We start from the raw sequence: 15831 nt of genomic DNA, 5'->3' as shown, positions 1-15831 counted from the left end.
TCCCCATCCTCAGTCATTGGGCCGAGGCATGAGCATGTGACTCAGTCTAGGCCAATTAGAAATGTTTAAATTGGAGCAGCAAGAGGAAGTCCCTGTTCTCTCTGAACTTGGAGTTACTGGTGTAGGTGGAAGTTTCCCTCAGCCATGCTTTCTGCTACTCAGTAATAGAGCTGGGAGAACAAAGCTTATGCCCCAAGAAAAGGGAGCTAGAGGTTGAGACATCCTGAAGGTTGACTGGTATCTAAGGCTGGCCTCCACCTGCCCTTTTCACCTGGGCTGGTTTGGAGCCCATTTGACCTTGGACCAAGGCCTTTCCTTTCCTTGTTCTGCACTGTATTCAGTGGGGCTGATCCCTGGTGTCTGTGTTTTCCCAGACCCCTCTTGCAGCTTGGAAGCTGGCCAATGGGAGCACTGACTGGAAGCTCAAGGACCTGGGCAAGGGAGAATTTCTTTTCTTTTCTCCCTGCCTTGAGTGATTTCTACAGCAGCAAAGGAGTATCCTCCTTGGACTTGGCTTACCCTGGACACATCTGCCATGTTCCAGCTTCCACATATTACTACACCTCTAGGCTCCTAGCATCTTTGTTCCTCCATCCTACCAATAGCAGTAGCTCCTTGCTCTAATGTGTTTCTGAGTTACCTCCTGATCTCTTTTTGGGCTCTCTGCTCCCTCACTTGTATAACCAATTTCCTTCATTAAATTCTCTTGGTTGTCAATACTTGAAGCAGTTTCTGCTTTTCTGTTTAGACTCTGACTGATCAACCACTGTTTGCTTAGGTAAGCCAATGTTTCCTCTTAATCATAAGTGAATTTGAGATGGGTCTCTGTCACTTACAACCTGGAGAGTCTGGACTAATGCAGGAGTCAATAGGAAAAAAAGTAGCTACTGAGGCACAGTGCTCAGCAGTCTGTTTTCATTATAGAATCCATGAGGTAGGACTTCTGGCCTCCATTTTATAGAATAGATGAGGAAGCGGAGATGAAGGCAGGTTAAGCAATTTTATCTTAATGAGATCTATTCCTTTAAAATGGAAATTCATTCAGAACCAGCTGCTGCATTAAACGAAGTAGGGATCCCTACAGGTATGTCAAGGCTCGGGGATGGCAAGACAAGAAAGGGGGAATGACAAAAGGCAAGTCTGTATGCTATTTAGTGACATGGCCTAGAAGCTTAACATGCTTCTCCCAGCCAGAAGTGCAATGTGTAAAGTGAGTTCCATGTAAATGAGCTACAAATATCTCTAGTAACTGTGATTCAAGTCAAGTTCTTGCTGCTAATTGCACAGGCATTTTGTTAAAGGTAGTAAATAGGAATCATTCACGTGTCCTTAGAGACAGCAGCACCATTCAGTATTCATGGCAAATATATCACTGAGCTTCATAAGAGAATCATTTTAAAACAAAGCTTGGTCAGCTGTTTAATAATTTACTGATAGTGACAGCAGGGAGAATATCTAATAACCAGTGAGATTGGCTTTCAAATAGAAAATAAATTCATGTTAGAAGACTTAGAAGATGGAAAAAAAGTGGATGGAGGGGGGAAGTGTTATTAGCAGCAAGGAAATATTTAACATTTATCAATTTCTTATTTTTTTGAATCCCACCAGAGTGAAGAAAATTGATTATTAACAGGTTTCAAAATTCCATGAATTTATATTTTAAAACATTCAAGGACTCGTAATGTTCTTCTCACAGGAAACAAGAATTACACAGAGGTCCAGTCTCCCAAGTGCAACTGACCCCCAATGGACATGGGGGTAGCACCAACCTATGTTAATTTGGGAACGTTTTTGGGCCATACGGTTCCTATTATCACATCTCAGTTCCTCTTGGGGTAGGTAAGGCCTAGAGGATTTGGAAATCAAAACCTCAAATAAACTGAAATCAACCCAATCTACAACTGCACATTCTCCTGCTCTGGGGAGAACCTGGCCCAGAACTTATTACAGAGGATCTGGCTTCTGGGTAAACTAAACCCTATTTATTTTTGTTTACTGGCAAAGCTCTACTGAAATGTCTGTAAAATGAAAAGGGTTTTGAGATGGACAGGCTCGAAGTTCCCTGTTAATTCTAATATTCTTGGCCTATAATTAGGAGACATAATTACAGTGGTTTTAAAAGCTCAAGTAAAAATTGAGAAGAAAACGAAACCTCAAACCAATATCGATCCATAATCAACAAAACGGTTTGTGCCTCAGTTTCCTCATCTATAAATGGAGGATAATTAGATAGCTGCAGGGCAGATAATGCATATAAGGCAGGGGTTCTTAACCAGGGATCCATGGACCCAAAGATTTCAGGGGGTCTGTGAGCTTGAATTGAAAGAAATCAACTTATTATCTTTATTTTCTCTGACCTCTAACTGAAATCTAGCATTTCCTTCACTTATGAATGTATGCAATAAATTACAGTGGTATTCATTTCATATCACATTACAGTTGTTGCATATCATGAAAAATTGCTTATGCTCACCTGTACTTCAAGATTATGGTAGTTGTTAGACCTGGCACTGGTTGAGTGTCGTAAAACTCTTTGCCACTACATTCTGAGAAGGGGTCTATAGTTTTCACCATATTGGCAAACAAAAAAGGTTTCAAACCCCTGACGTAAGGCTTTTAGCTAGAAGTCTGGCTCAGGTAAGCTCCCAATAAACTCAAGTTCAAATATATCAGAAAGGTGGAAGCAAAGCCAAAGTGAAAAACCCCAAAGGTTATCAATCCTCATTCTTTGGTGGCAGACAGTGATGAACAGTGTCTTTGGGTAAAGGAACACATCGGCCCCCTGCCATTTAGCCCCCTCCCCAGATCACAGGGCACACTCTGTCCTCAAAGTAATCCCTAAATTTGCCACCTAGGAGACAGGCTTCCAGATAAGACAGATGATGTCTGTGTTCCCAGATGGTATTTTCTATGGTTTTACATTCCAAGATTGTACCCTCAATTCTTCACATTCATTTCAACAAACTCACTCTCATTCTGCCTTGAGTTATTAGTATTTTCTTTAGCTTGTAGAAATAATGATTTATCAACATTTTACTTGACATGAGAATGGCTTGGATAAACGTGCACAGTCTGGTCTGCCACATCAAGGAAAAATTTCAGTGTGCCCAGGAATCCTTTGCCATCTTCCTGCTGGGTCTGTGGAGACATGAAAGAGATACTGGGGCTAAAGTTTGCCGTTTTCTTTTTTGGGGAAATTTCTTTCTATGTAGTGTAGTAAATACTTCTTAAACAGATGCCATTTCCTGAAACTTAAGGAGCCAGTATTAATTCTACTAGATTAGCTGTGGAGTAGCTGGCTGGTTGAAACATTGGGAGGATAACACTCATGGTTCGGAACAGAGGAAAGGAAAGCTGTGTAAAAATCAGAGTCTATGTGGGTATGGGGTGGGGGGTGGGTGTGCAAAGGAAGTGTGGGAGAGGGAAGGAGTTGGTAGCAGCAGACCCTGGCTAACTGGATTAGGTCTTTAGACCACTTGTTAAAGAGGTTTACGGACATTTTGACTCAGGAGTGTGGTGGAACGATGCTGAGTGCCTGTAGAGAAAACACCCTTTCCCCACTGGATTAAGCTTTGGTGGGGCTTCCAGTTTTGGCAACCATCCCCTAATACAGGGAGGGGGACACATGACCTAGGCTGGCCAATTACCATACTCCGAACTACACTGGTCAAAATGATTGGTTCAGGAAGCAGCATGTGACCCAAATCAGCCAATCAGTGCCTTCCTGGAAATGTTCTTTGGCTAGAGTTTGGCCAGGCTGTTGCAGGGGGGCCTCGTTTTTCACTTAGATGCTAAGCTGTGAGAACTGGCTGTGCTGCTGTCAGTGTCCAGTTTCCCTGAGTACTGCAGAGAGAAGCAGAGCTGACATAAAAAGAGGGAGAAACCAGTGGGCCCTGAAGTCACCGTCTGAGTAGCTGGCTCCAGCTCTGCCTGAAGGTGCTCATGAGCTGCTCAGCTAAATTAGCTGCTAGAGCCCCCTTTTCACTTAAGCATCATTGATCTGGGTGTCTGTCGTGTGTACAAAGAGTCCTGTGTAAAGCCTAAGTGTGTACATATTCCAGGCTCAGTATTCATCCTCTAAGTCCTTATAGGTGTCAGAGACACGGAAATGACCTGTGCAGACTGGGCTGTCCCTGGAAGCTTTCGATTTCCCTCATCCTCCACCCTGCATGTGTCATTTACAGACTTACCTGTACCTGAGGAGCACCTGATAAAGTGTTACAAATGCAAACTCCTGAGCCTCGCTGTCCAGAGACTTCGACTCAGCTGCACGGAACGTTAACAGCCACCCCATGTTTCTCTGGCAGGTGCACCCCACAGACCGTTCGCTTGTCCAACCCACCCCCTTCAAGGCATGTCTCTTTCCATGCAAGGATTCCCGGAGGTGGCCAGGGGTGGGGGGAAATGTATTCCATTACAGGTGGTAGAGCTCTGGGTAGTCCCGTTCCCGATCCCCTCTCCTCCCCAAATTTCCCAGATGGTTCCTATCCCAGCCAGCCACAGTTGGGGAGAACTCTAGCTGGGAGTCCTTGCAGTAGTTCTTAGTTATTAGAAATACTTGGGGAGGTTTACAAAATACTGTTGCTTTGGTCCTATCCCAAGTAAATCCTTCGCTGAGGGTGGGGCCCCAGGCCTGGCTGCCTTGTGGGAACCGGGAATCACTGGGCTCTGGGGTCCTCTCTGAAGGCAGCCTTCTTGCCAGCCTTTCTTCCTGAAGCGTTCAAGGCTGGGCCCTAGAGGGCAGGTGGGGAGGAATTCCGTGACAAGGGCCTAATCTTTACAGTGGGTGGGTCATAGGGACTTATCAAAACACAATGAAGCAAAAAATCAGGGAAGTGGACTTGGCCCAGTGGTTAGGGCATCTGTCTACCACACGGGAGGTCCACAGTTCAAACCCTGGGCCTCCTTGACCCATGTGGAGCTGGCCCATGCACAGTGCTGATGCACGGAAGGAGTGCCTTGCCACGAGGGGGTGTCCCCCGTGTAGGGGAGCCCCACGTGCAAGGAGTGCGCCCCATAAGGAGAGACACCCAGTGTGAAAGAATGGCGCCGCATACACAGAGAGCTGACACAACAACAAGATGACTCAACAAAAAGAAACAGATTCCCTATGCCGCTGATAAGGATAGAAGTGGTCACAGAAGAACACACAGTGAATGGACACAGAGAGCAGACAACTGGGGACGGGGGGCAGGGGGGAGGAGGAAGGGGAGAGAAATAAATAAAAAAACAACAACAAAAACAAAAAAACAAACCAATTAAAATAAAATAAATACCTACAATAATATACAGTAATAAACCTAAGGAAATAATAATACTAACCAAAGAAGCTGATGCAGGGAAACATCATGCAAGTATATTAAGAACCAAGGATTCTGATGAAGGCAATTTTGTAAAACCCTGAGGCCCGAAGGAAGTTTACACAGTTCCTTTCAAAAATGAGGCATTCTTTCTGTGTCTTTTTTGTCTCAAACCTCCTGGTGCCATTGTTTTCTCAGAGGACGCGATCCTGTGGCCCTTGGGAGGCAGGCCCCAGCTGGAGGAGGCTCCTCCAGTCCGGGAGGCTCAGCACCGGGACAGCCTCCACGGGCTCGGCCGGGGTTCTTCTCCGCTCAGGGAAGGCCTGGGACTGCTGGTGCTGGAGCCAGGAGCTTCTAGCAATCTGTCACTCCTGACTCAGCCTGGACAGTTACCCAGTTGTGTCCTTTTGTGAGCCTCCTCCAGGCACAGCCTTTTCACACCCTTCCCTGGAGTCTTGGGTTCATCTGGCCTGGAGTGAGCTCGGAGTTATCAGGAAGAACTCCTGGGAGTTCCTGGAGCGTTAGGGAATAGCCCCCTGCACGTCTTCCCCTGACTCACACTGTCCCTCTTGTGTGAAAACAACTCATCCTGAACTCGTACTTGGCCCTGCAGGTGTGGCACCTTGTTTTGACCACCAGCTTTGGAGTGCTTGCTGCACACCACGCTTTGAGGGAATGAGGATGTGTATGATGGTACCGGCACCCTCCGAGGCTGGCGCCCCGTGAAGAAGGCAGACGTGCAGATGGTGCTATCCAGAATTCCTCATCCTGCTGCTCCAGACCAGCCCTCTCATGCTGCCCGAGGCTGAGCCTTGCAGGATAATTTGGATGCCTGGGAGATGACATTCCAGAGTGAGGAAACTATACAAGCCGAGGCCCGGTGGGGGTGGGAATGGAGAGTTGTCCCGTGTGGCTTGGAGGTCAGGGTGTGAGTGAAGGCAATGCGGAGGAAATGAAATCAGGCACTGAGGGAGCCACTGCACCCACCATCTCAGGTTTTTGTCATGTCCCAACCTCTTTGAACATGTAGACGCTTTCCCATCTCTGAGCGTTTGCTTAGGCCGAGGGTTCTTAACCTTTTTAGTTCCACAGACCCCTTTGCCAATCAGCTGAAATCTAAGTCCCCACTATACTGTGTATTATTTAATAACTATATCACACCCGCACCAACATGTCCCACAAGAATCCTGTTTTTCTAAATTTCAGTTCAAGCTCACGGCCCCTGGTTAAGAACCGCCGGTTTAGGCTGTACCAGGCATTGGTAATGCCCTTCTTTCCTTCTCTACCTGTGAGGACTTCCCTGTGGCTGGAGCCTAAGGTGACCGAGGGAGGAGAGGGATGGGGTGCCCTCGGCGGAGGGTCTCCTTGGCCGCGTTAAGGACTGTGGACTCTGTTCTGAGGGCAGTGGGGCATTACTAGAGGGTTTGAAGCTGGCGAGAGGCAAGGCAGCGCAGTGTCTGTCTTTTCTGAACTGCCCCTCTGGCCGCCATGTGCAGAAGGACTGGAAGGGGTGCACCTGGAGGCAGCAAACAGCCAAGGTCCCCGTGCGGGTAGCGTGGGGTGAGAAACCACAGGTTCTCCTACATCACAGTCCATCCCTGCCTGTCACTTGCCTGAGTCTGAGTTTGGAATCGGGACAGGAGAGGAGCTGAGAGGCCCAAGGGACCTCAGTGCTCTGAAAGGCATGAGGCCACCTCCAGGCACAGGCTGCTGTAAGAACAGTGGCTTTTCTGCTTTCCCAGAGAAGGCATTTGGCTGGACGCAGGAAGTAGAGGCTGGGGCCACACCTCAATCAGGGTGACATCCTTTATTCAGACCCTGACACCACCACCACCCTGCTCCAGGTGTGCTGGTGTGAGCTCTTCTGGTGAAGGGGATCACTTTATCCTCACATCCCCACCTTCCAGCACAAGGCCGGGGGCAAACATCCACAGTGGGTGCCCACTGCCCATTGCTTGGTTTTATTTTTAATGAAAAGGAACAGCTGTTTGGCAGATGCCACTTGGGCAAAGTGAGAGGCGGTGCTAGTGTGAAATTCGGGGCATCCCGGGCCCTGAGGTCTACTTGCCAAGAGTGCGGCCCCAGTGCTGGTGTTTGGCCTCAGGACGAAGCAACTGGCTCTCCACCCTGCGCTGACGTCCAGGAGTCTGGCCTGTCATCACGGCTGGGTGGTGTGGTAAAGCTAAGACTGGGAAGTAGGAAACAAGGAAAGGAAGGGATCTCTTGAGTGGGCCATGCCTTGTTCTAGGAGTTTTCACGTCCATTAACTCACTTAATTCCCATATTAGCTCAGTGAGGTAGGAATAATCACCCCAATTTTACAGATGGGGAAACAGATTTGGAGAGGGAAAGTGACTAGTTTGTGGTCACCTGGTGGTAAATGGAGGTGTGGGATTGTGGGGAGGTGTGAGAACTCCCCCAAAAGAGGGACATTGCCAAAATGGAGCAGGCCTGAGAAGAGGAACCAGGTATTGGGGATCTGAAAATCCATGTAAGAAGAGGGATAAAGAGGGTGTAAGGAATTGAGAAAGCTTACCTGGAGAAGAGGCAATGTCTGAATGGAGGTCACCTGGAAAGGGTGTCCAAGTTCATTTCATTTGTCCCCAGAGTGAAGAACCAGCCTTGAAGGGAGGAAATTGTAGAGAGGAAGTGTTGGTTCAGCGAACATTGAAAGGGAGAACTTTCAAGCCAAAAGGTCGTCTGACTGAAAACGGATTCTTTGGTAGAATTCTGATTTTGGAAACAGCATTATTGTTAGATAATGCCTGTTTTTGTAGAAATAAAATGGTTGGATCATGAGGTTAAACTCGAAAAATACTTAGGATGTCCAAGTTGCATCTTGGTTATTTACATTTGTGTGTCTTGATGGACAGCATTAATGTATATTAATTTCATGCCATCAAAACATTACCCAAGCCAGAACTACTGGTTCTGGAACAGTTCGCAATGTGTGCAATGTTGCTCTGCTAATAGAAAGGTTAACTTGTATTTTTGAATTATTGATGGTTGCTTGTTACTAATTTTTTTTTTCCCTCAGAAAGGAGGAAATTATTAATGAAGAGATCTTTGCCAATGTGTCTGACATCTATTAATGGTTTCATCTTGCAACCAGATTAAAAGAGACAGCTGGTCCATGAATTTATGCGTGAGGCAGCTCCAGTGTGCTGACAACTCTGGGGGGTGGGGTGAGGCGGGCAGGCATGGGCCTGGGCATCCGAGCGGGCGGCTGGCGAGAGGGCCCTCTTGCTTGGCATGGCCTCTCGGCAGCGCTGAGAAAGCCTTCACTGCAGAGGGGCCAGGCAGCCTATGGGCTATTGTTCTCCTGACATCTTTCCAAACTCGGCTGCTCCACGGAAGCCCATTAGCGCCCTAACTGTGCCAGGCACAAGTTAGCATTTTCTCCCACGTGTATTTTGGATCAGTGGTTTTCAAATTGAGTGTGCATCAGAACACCCGGAAGGTTTGTTAGACCGTAGCCTGCTGGGCCCCGCCTCCAGCATCTGGGGTGGGGCCTGAGAATCTGATTTCTAACCATTTCCAGGGTGATGCTGATGGTACTGGTTCAAACGCCACACTTTGAGAACCACTGCTTTAGACTGGTGATCGTGGAGTTGGACTGCGAGGGTTTCTGCCACAATTACTCATCTCTGCCACTGCAGTACAGGAAGAAGCCAATGGCACTATAAAAATGAATAAGCGAGACTGTACTCCAATAAAACTTTATTTATAAAAACAGGCCGTGGGCTCTAGAACAGCACTGTTTAATAGAATTTTCTGTGATGGTGGAAATGTTCTGTTTCTATGCTCTCCCATACGGCAGCCACTAGCCATATGTGGCTACTGAGCACTTGGGTTGTGGCAAGTGTTGATTGAGAAACTGAATTTTTGTTTTAGGAGGCACTGGGGATTGAACCCAGGACCTCATACATGGGAAGCAGGTGATCAACCATTTGAGCTACATTTGTTCCCCAGGAATTGAATTTTAAAAATTTAAATTGTGGCTCCCTGAGAGAGATGGCAAAATGGAGCAGCCACCTCATCACATGTGACCCTTCCCTCCTTACAGGGTTTTGGCCTCTCTGAGTCTCGGTTTCCTCCTCTCTAAGGTGGCGATAAAACAACAGCTATGTCCCTGGACTTTCCTGATAGATAAGTGAGGCACCTTGGCCAAAGATGTCATCCCCCTGGTGCCTCTCTCCTCCCTGGGGGGCTGACCACCACTGGGGCAGGGGAGGGGCTGGGGAGATGGACGCCATCTCTGGCCCCTTTAGCCCTCTGCTCTTTCTCCCATCTTCCTCAGAGACTGTAAATGCCCTGAGGGCAAAGGCCACTCCTACTGTCAAGCTATTTAACCCACGGCTTGAAATGCCTGGCCTGGAGTAGACTGCTCACCTACTTGTCGAAAGAATGCTCCGCATTTCAGACTTCCCCCAATGCTGTGCTCAGGTAAGAGATCTGCAGGTAAAATGTCTGAACGCTCCTGTCTTGTTCCTGTCAGAGGAAGTCATTGTGCAGAGGGGAAAACGAGGCCAGCAGCCGCCTTGCCAAAGCTCCCACAGAGCTAAGGGCGGAGTCGCTTGAGGACAAGAGGCTGCCTTCAGGCTGGCTGAGCAGAACTGAAAGGCCCTGCAGGGCCAGGTCGAGCCACAAAGCCCACCCCAGGCCCCTGCCTCCATCTTAAGCACTGAGTCCCCTCCCTGAGCCAGGGAGGAAGATGCGCTCCTGTCCCGGCTCCCCGGGTGGGAAAGAGAGCCCTTCTTTTGGACCGGCACCTGTGCTCCTGGTGCAGGAGGGGTGGGAGATGCTCCTGAGACGCCCATTCAGAAGGGACTTGGGTTGAGGCATCTTTGGCCCTGTGCCAGCCAGCTCCCCCTGGCAGCCCCATGCTAAGTGTCTGGGTGGCTTCTGGAAACACAGTCTTGAGGAAGAGACCACCTTGGCGACAACAAATGTAGGCACAGTGTTTCCAGGAAAAGCTACTTAAAGAGGCGTTTACGAGGAGACAATGCCAGGAAGGGCATTCCAGCCAGAGCGAAGAGCAGGGGCTGGCTGTGAAAGCCCCGAGGCCAGAGCTAGGCTGCAGGTAAGAGCCTACACTCCTGAAAGAACAGAGGGGGGAATTTCCAGTGTTGGGGGGCAGGTTGGGAAGTTCTGAGGGTGATGGCTCCCCGCTGTGCAGGAAACACCCAGCACCTTTTTCTTGGGGCTACGTGAACCCCACCCAGACCTGGGGAGCTCTGCCTGTAGATTTACAGTTTCTCTAGAGTGTGGGTGTGGGAGTGTGCAGGAGGGAGGGTGCAGGAGGAAGGGGGAGGGTGCAGCAGGAAGGGGAGGGTGCAGGAGGAAGAGGAAAGGTGCAGCAGGAAGGGGGAGGGTGCAGGAGGAAGGAGGAGGGTGCAGGAGAAAGGAGGAGGGTGCAGGAGAAAGGGGGAGGGTGCAGGAGGAAGGGGAGGGTGCAGGAGGAAGGGGGAGGGTGCAGGAGGAAGGGGAGGGTGCAGGAGGAAAAGGGAGGATACAGCAGGAAGGGGGAGGGTGCAGGAGGAAGGGGGAGGGTGCAGCAGGAAAGGGAAAGGTGCATCAGGAAGGGGGAGGGTACAGCAGGAAGGGGAAAGGTACAGGAGGAAGGGGAAGTGTGCAGGAGGACGAGGGAGGGTGCAGGAGGAATGGGGAGGGTGCAGGAGGAAGAGGGAGGGTGCAGGAGGAAGGGGGAGGGTGCAGCAGGAAGGGGGAGGGTGCAGGAGGAAGGGGGAGGGTGCAGCAGGAAGGGGGAGGGTGTAGGAGGAAGAGGGAGGGTGCAGGAGGAAGGGGAAGTGTGCAGGAGGACGAGGGAAGGTGCAGGAGGAAGGGAGAGGGTGCAGGAGGAAGAGGGAGGGTGCAGGAGGAAGGGGGAGGGTGCAGCAGGAAGGGGGAGGGTGCAGGAGGAAGAGGGAGGGTGCAGGAGGAAGGGGGAGGGTGTGTGCTCCTAGGAGCAGCAGCGGAGGGCTGGGAGATGCTGGGAGAACTGCTATTTTATACTTTTCCATAAAGCCTGAGAGAAGGAACCAGTTGGCAGGAGCCCCAGGAAGCTGGGACAAGATACCAGCGTGACACCATGCTCCTGGCTTGGAAACCTCCTCCTCCCTGGGCCAGCCACACCCACGGTCACAGGTTGTGGGCCTGGGTCAGGCCTCTCCTCACAGGCTCCAGAACAACTCATCTGCCCAGGGCGGGGCTTGGGGAGCCTTTGGTGGAGGAAACAGCTGGCCATTGAGCTCAGAGGAGGCGGGTGTTCCTATTCCGTGGTCCCCAGTACTGCTCCTAGTTGTGTGCCCAGAGACCAGCCTGGTGTAGGTGGTGCTCCTTAAATATTTGTGGATTTACTAAGAATCGCTGAGGCAGTGTGTTAAGATCCGGCTCTCAGGTTTCCCCTCAGACCTGTGGAATCCCCCTCTTCCCAGGGAGGGATCTGGGAAGCAGGACTTTGGCATTCATCCCTTGTGGCCCCTTTGTCGAGGCCCTCGTGGGAGGCACCAGCTGGTCTCAGCCCCTCACCTTTCCAAGGTGCTGGTGGTTGGGGGAGCCCCGAGAGTGGTGGAAGAATCTCCCCTGGGATTAACGGGCGTGGGGCTGGGCAGATGAAGAAGCCTCCCTTCCAGGGAACGACTCCACTCCCTCCAGTGGGAACCGGGGCCTGGGGACGAGTTCTCTGTCACAGCAACTGGGACTCTGGGGCTCCCCACTTTTGGAAACCCAGACTTTCATAGGATTTCCTCATGGACAGCCCAGTCCAATTCCTGGAATCCCAACGGTGATGGGGGGCTGTGCTGAAACCGAAGAAGGAGCGCTTTTGCCAGGTAGCTAAGTGTTCGCCAAGTGTGACTCCCCGAGCACACCCCGGTTCCCTAGCACCGCCCCCACCTGCGTGTAGAGCCCAGCCCCCCCGCCGGGGCCGGAGGCAGCTCACCTGCCCGGGCTCCTCCCCGCCGTCCCCGGTCGGCACCCGGCAGAGAGCCCGGGCCTGGAGGCTGCTGGGGCCAGCTCAGTCTCTCTCATCCGTGGTTTTCAGCTTTTCAGCCTCAACCAGGTCTTTGTTCAGACCGAGAAGAAAAAGGCAAAAGCTACCCGGTTCCATCTCCCGAGAAAGGAAGGAAGGAAGGCAGCGCGAGAGACGGGGCTGTCTCATGCCCCGCCCGCGTCCCTCCCGCAATGGGTGGGGAGAAGGAAGAGAGGAGGGTGAAAAAGAGGGGTGCCTGGGTGGCGGGCGAGGTGTGCGTGTGTGTGTGTGGTGGGGGCTGTTTGCGCGCGGTCAACGATGCGCTCAGGAAAGAGAGAGAGAGAGTTGGGTGGGGGGACTCTGAGATGAAATTCTCACCCCAGGGCATGCCGAGACCCCCCACCTGCCGCCTCCCCCGACTTTGGGCAGATGTCCCCCTATGCATCGGCACCCCTCCCCCGAGTTCAGACAAGTGCTCCCTCACTGTCCCCTCAACCCACTGCCCCCCGATTCACCGCCCCCCCCCCCCCCCGAGTTCGAACGGCTGCTCCCTGCCTCCCTCCTCTCCCCACCGCCCCCAGTACCTGCGCCCCCGCCGGGCAGACGACGCTTGGCTGCGTGGCGCGGCGCGGGGCGGAGAGTCGAGGACCCTGCGGGCCATGTGGGTGCGGGGGTGATGTGTGTACGCGCGTGACTGTGCGAGCCGCCCCGAGCCGGCCAGCCCGGAAGAGGGTGCGCGGGAGAGCCCGCGTGTGGCTGCCGCGGGCGTGTGCCAGGCGCGGGCGTGCGCGCGAGGGTGTGTGCGCGGCCGAGGCGGAGCGCCCGGGCGGGCGGCGACGGCGGCGGCGTTAGGACTCGGGGGACACCGCCCCCCGCCCCCCGCGTCCCGCCCCCGCCCAGCCTCCCGCCTCAGTTAGCGTCGCGCCTCGGCTCGGAGCGCAGCGGCGCCGGCTCCGGGAGCCCGAGCAGAGCCAGCCGGGGCGCCCAGCTGCGCGCACAGCCAGCGGCCGCGCCGGCGATGCGGGGCCGCCCCGCGCCCGCCCCAGCCCCGGCCCCGGCCCCCGCGGGAAGGGGCTGAGCCGCCCGCCGCCGTCCGGATGGCGAGCCTCGCCGCGCTCGCCCTCAGCCTGCTCCTGCGGCTGCAGCTGCCGCCGCTGCCCGGCGCCGGGGCGCAGAGTGCCGCAGGTGAGTGCGCCCCCGGGCTCCCCCGCGCTCCCCGCTCTCTCCCCGGCGTGTCTCGGCCTCCGCCGCGGGGCCGCGGGAGCAGAAAGTTGTGCTGGCGCTCGGGGCGTGCGGGTCCCCGCGGCCGGAGCCCGGGTCCAGGCTCCAGCTGCGGGCAGCCGCGTCCAGGGGCGCCCCAGCCGGCGCTCCCGGCCCCTCGCGTCCTTCGGCGGCCCGCGTTTGCCCAAGTTCTCCGCTTCACTTTCCGGCGGGGCCCGGGGGCTGGAGTAACTTTCCGCGGTTGTTGCGAATATTTCCACTTGCCGCCTCCCACTTGTCGGAATCACGCCGTTTGGGGCGGCGAGAAGAGAAACGACATCGACGCCCGGGGTGGAGCGTCCTCTCCCCGGCAGCGTCTCGGGCAGCGCGCGCTTTACGTGGGGAGGACGGGTCCCCAGGAGGCAGGGGCCGCCGGGCGGTGGCACCTTTCCTTTTTCTCCCGGGGGATACGGGCAGCCGCAGGACTTGCTCTAAACTCGCCGCGCCGCTAACCGAGTCCTAAAGCAAGCCGCCGAAGGCACCCGCGGGGCGACGGTGTCAATAGCCGAGGCCGCGGTGCCTGCCCTCGGCCCGCCCGCGGGGCTTTTCGTCGGGGGGTAAATGGGCGCCCCAGTCGAGGCCTTTCGCGTGGAGTGGCTTTGACCTGTGCAGTGGCTGCTCCGGAAAAGTTTAGGGGACTTATACTTGGGGTCTTACCGTAGGAAGGAGGCGAGCAGAGGTAGCGCTCCAGGGTGGGAGTTACCTTGGCACGCTCCTCGTGGTAAGCTGGCATGTGCGGGGCGGTGGAGACCACCACGGCCCACGGTCGCACACCGCCCCCAGCCCACGGCAGCTTCCCGCGATGAGCTCCCGCCCGAAGGCGGTGGAGGGAAGGACAGAAGGGCAGGAGGTGGCGCAGGTGGGCTTCCCAGTTCAGAATCACCTTGAAGTTTCTTAGCACCGTCTGGCCTTGACGTGCCTGCGCGGAGGGGAGGGTATCGGGATCTCAGGGACTCAGGAAAAGGCTTCGTTTTGGATTCCTGACCAACAGCTGTGCCCAGATATTGTACGCTGAAAAGGAAAGAAGGAAGGGAGGGAGGAGGGACGGAAGGAAGGAAGGAAAAGAAAGAAAACGACGATAAAAATCTGAGGGGGAATGGGACTTCGTTGAAGAGGCAGCTTCTGAGGTTGAGCCAGAACCGCTGCAGTGACAGTTCCATTGGAAACGCGTTAGAGTCCGCTTGCTGAATGTGGGACTTCTGTGAAGGGACAGCCTGTTTCCCTGGCTGGGAAGTTAGGTAACCAGGAGACTCCTTTTGAAGTGTTGTGAAGCTGCAAGGATGGATTCGCAGGCAAGAGAAGAGGGACAGCCCGACACTTTTCTAAAGATGGTGCACAATTCTTGTTTTCCCCGTTTTGGAGTCGGTACTAGGTGTGCCAAGGAGGTGAGGGAAAGATCCTGGGGACCCGGGCATGATCCATGACTTACATTGTCTTACCTCCAAGACCTGGCCGGGTAGCCTTAGAGCAGTAGTAGTGACGATCCAGCGGCAAACCAGTGTGGAAACCCCAGGGTCTCAACTCGTTCCTGGGTTACCCGCGGTGAAACCGTGCGGGCTCGGGAAACTGTCCAGTGCTGAACGGGAGCCGCTTCCGGACAGTCCCGCCAGGTGGCGCTCGCCCACAACTGTTAAAATGCAAATCTTGTTGCTTGCTTCTTAGGAAGAGAACTTCTTTTCAATTTTTAAATAAGTAATGTGTTTATTCAGCAGCCTTTTGTTAAAACATTTAGGGGAGTGTGCGGAGCAAGCACCTTTCCTTTGTTTGCTCTTCGGAACACAAGAGAAAGAAAAGCGGTCCGGGAGTACAGTTTGGGAAGGAATCTACAGTTAGGGCACCACATGTTTCTTTTGGTTCTACCTGAGCTGCTGGGCGGCTGCAGAGCCGCTGTAGCCTCTACTTAGCAAGTGGCTGCGATTGTTCCAGGGACTCTTTAAACGAATGGGATTAGCTTGTGTTGGAGAGTTGGTGAATTTTAAGCCTCACTCATTTGTAGAAATGGTAATTTTCTGTGTATGTCTGAACCTCTCCTCGCTAGATTTAATGCTAACTAGACCATTTAAATTCGATTTTTTCCCCAGCCTTCCTCATGAACATCTGTCTTTGTAGGCACAGGAATGATGCAAACGTGGACTTTTAAAAATGGACCTGTCATAGTTTTTTGAAATAATTCTTATTATTCTTAAATATAGAAATAATTGATATCCAAATCTAGAATAATATTACAAAAGCTTGATTTCCTTTAAAGTATCTTATTTGAAACTTTCTGCAAGTTTGGGTAAATAATACTTTAAAAAC

At 52.9% G+C, this 15831-nt stretch overlaps 1 protein-coding gene and 1 long non-coding RNA gene across 2 annotated transcripts in view; one reads left to right on the top strand and one right to left on the bottom strand.

Moving 5' to 3' along the window:
• Nucleotides 1-982: 982 nt before the first annotated feature.
• On the bottom strand, nucleotides 983-13075 carry LOC131275785 (uncharacterized). Its single transcript, XR_009183237.2, has 3 exons — nucleotides 12858-13075; nucleotides 7837-7921; nucleotides 983-3138 (listed from the first exon to the last, which is right to left on the bottom strand). It is a non-coding gene; the product is annotated as an uncharacterized lncRNA (long non-coding RNA).
• Nucleotides 13076-13247: 172 nt separating this feature from the next.
• PTPRT (protein tyrosine phosphatase receptor type T) overlaps nucleotides 13248-15831 on the top strand; it is a 1175887-nt gene continuing 1173303 nt past the window's right edge. The window contains exon 1 of the mRNA XM_058287117.2: nucleotides 13248-13458. Coding sequence (XP_058143100.2) covers nucleotides 13371-13458 — 88 coding nt within the window. The 5' untranslated portion in view covers nucleotides 13248-13370. The remainder of the gene's footprint in view (nucleotides 13459-15831) is intronic.

The sequence above is a fragment of the Dasypus novemcinctus genome, chromosome 24 (assembly GCF_030445035.2).
Source record: "Dasypus novemcinctus isolate mDasNov1 chromosome 24, mDasNov1.1.hap2, whole genome shotgun sequence".
Taxonomy (NCBI): Eukaryota; Metazoa; Chordata; class Mammalia; order Cingulata; family Dasypodidae; genus Dasypus; species Dasypus novemcinctus.
This window is presented reverse-complemented; position numbering and strand designations above follow the sequence as displayed.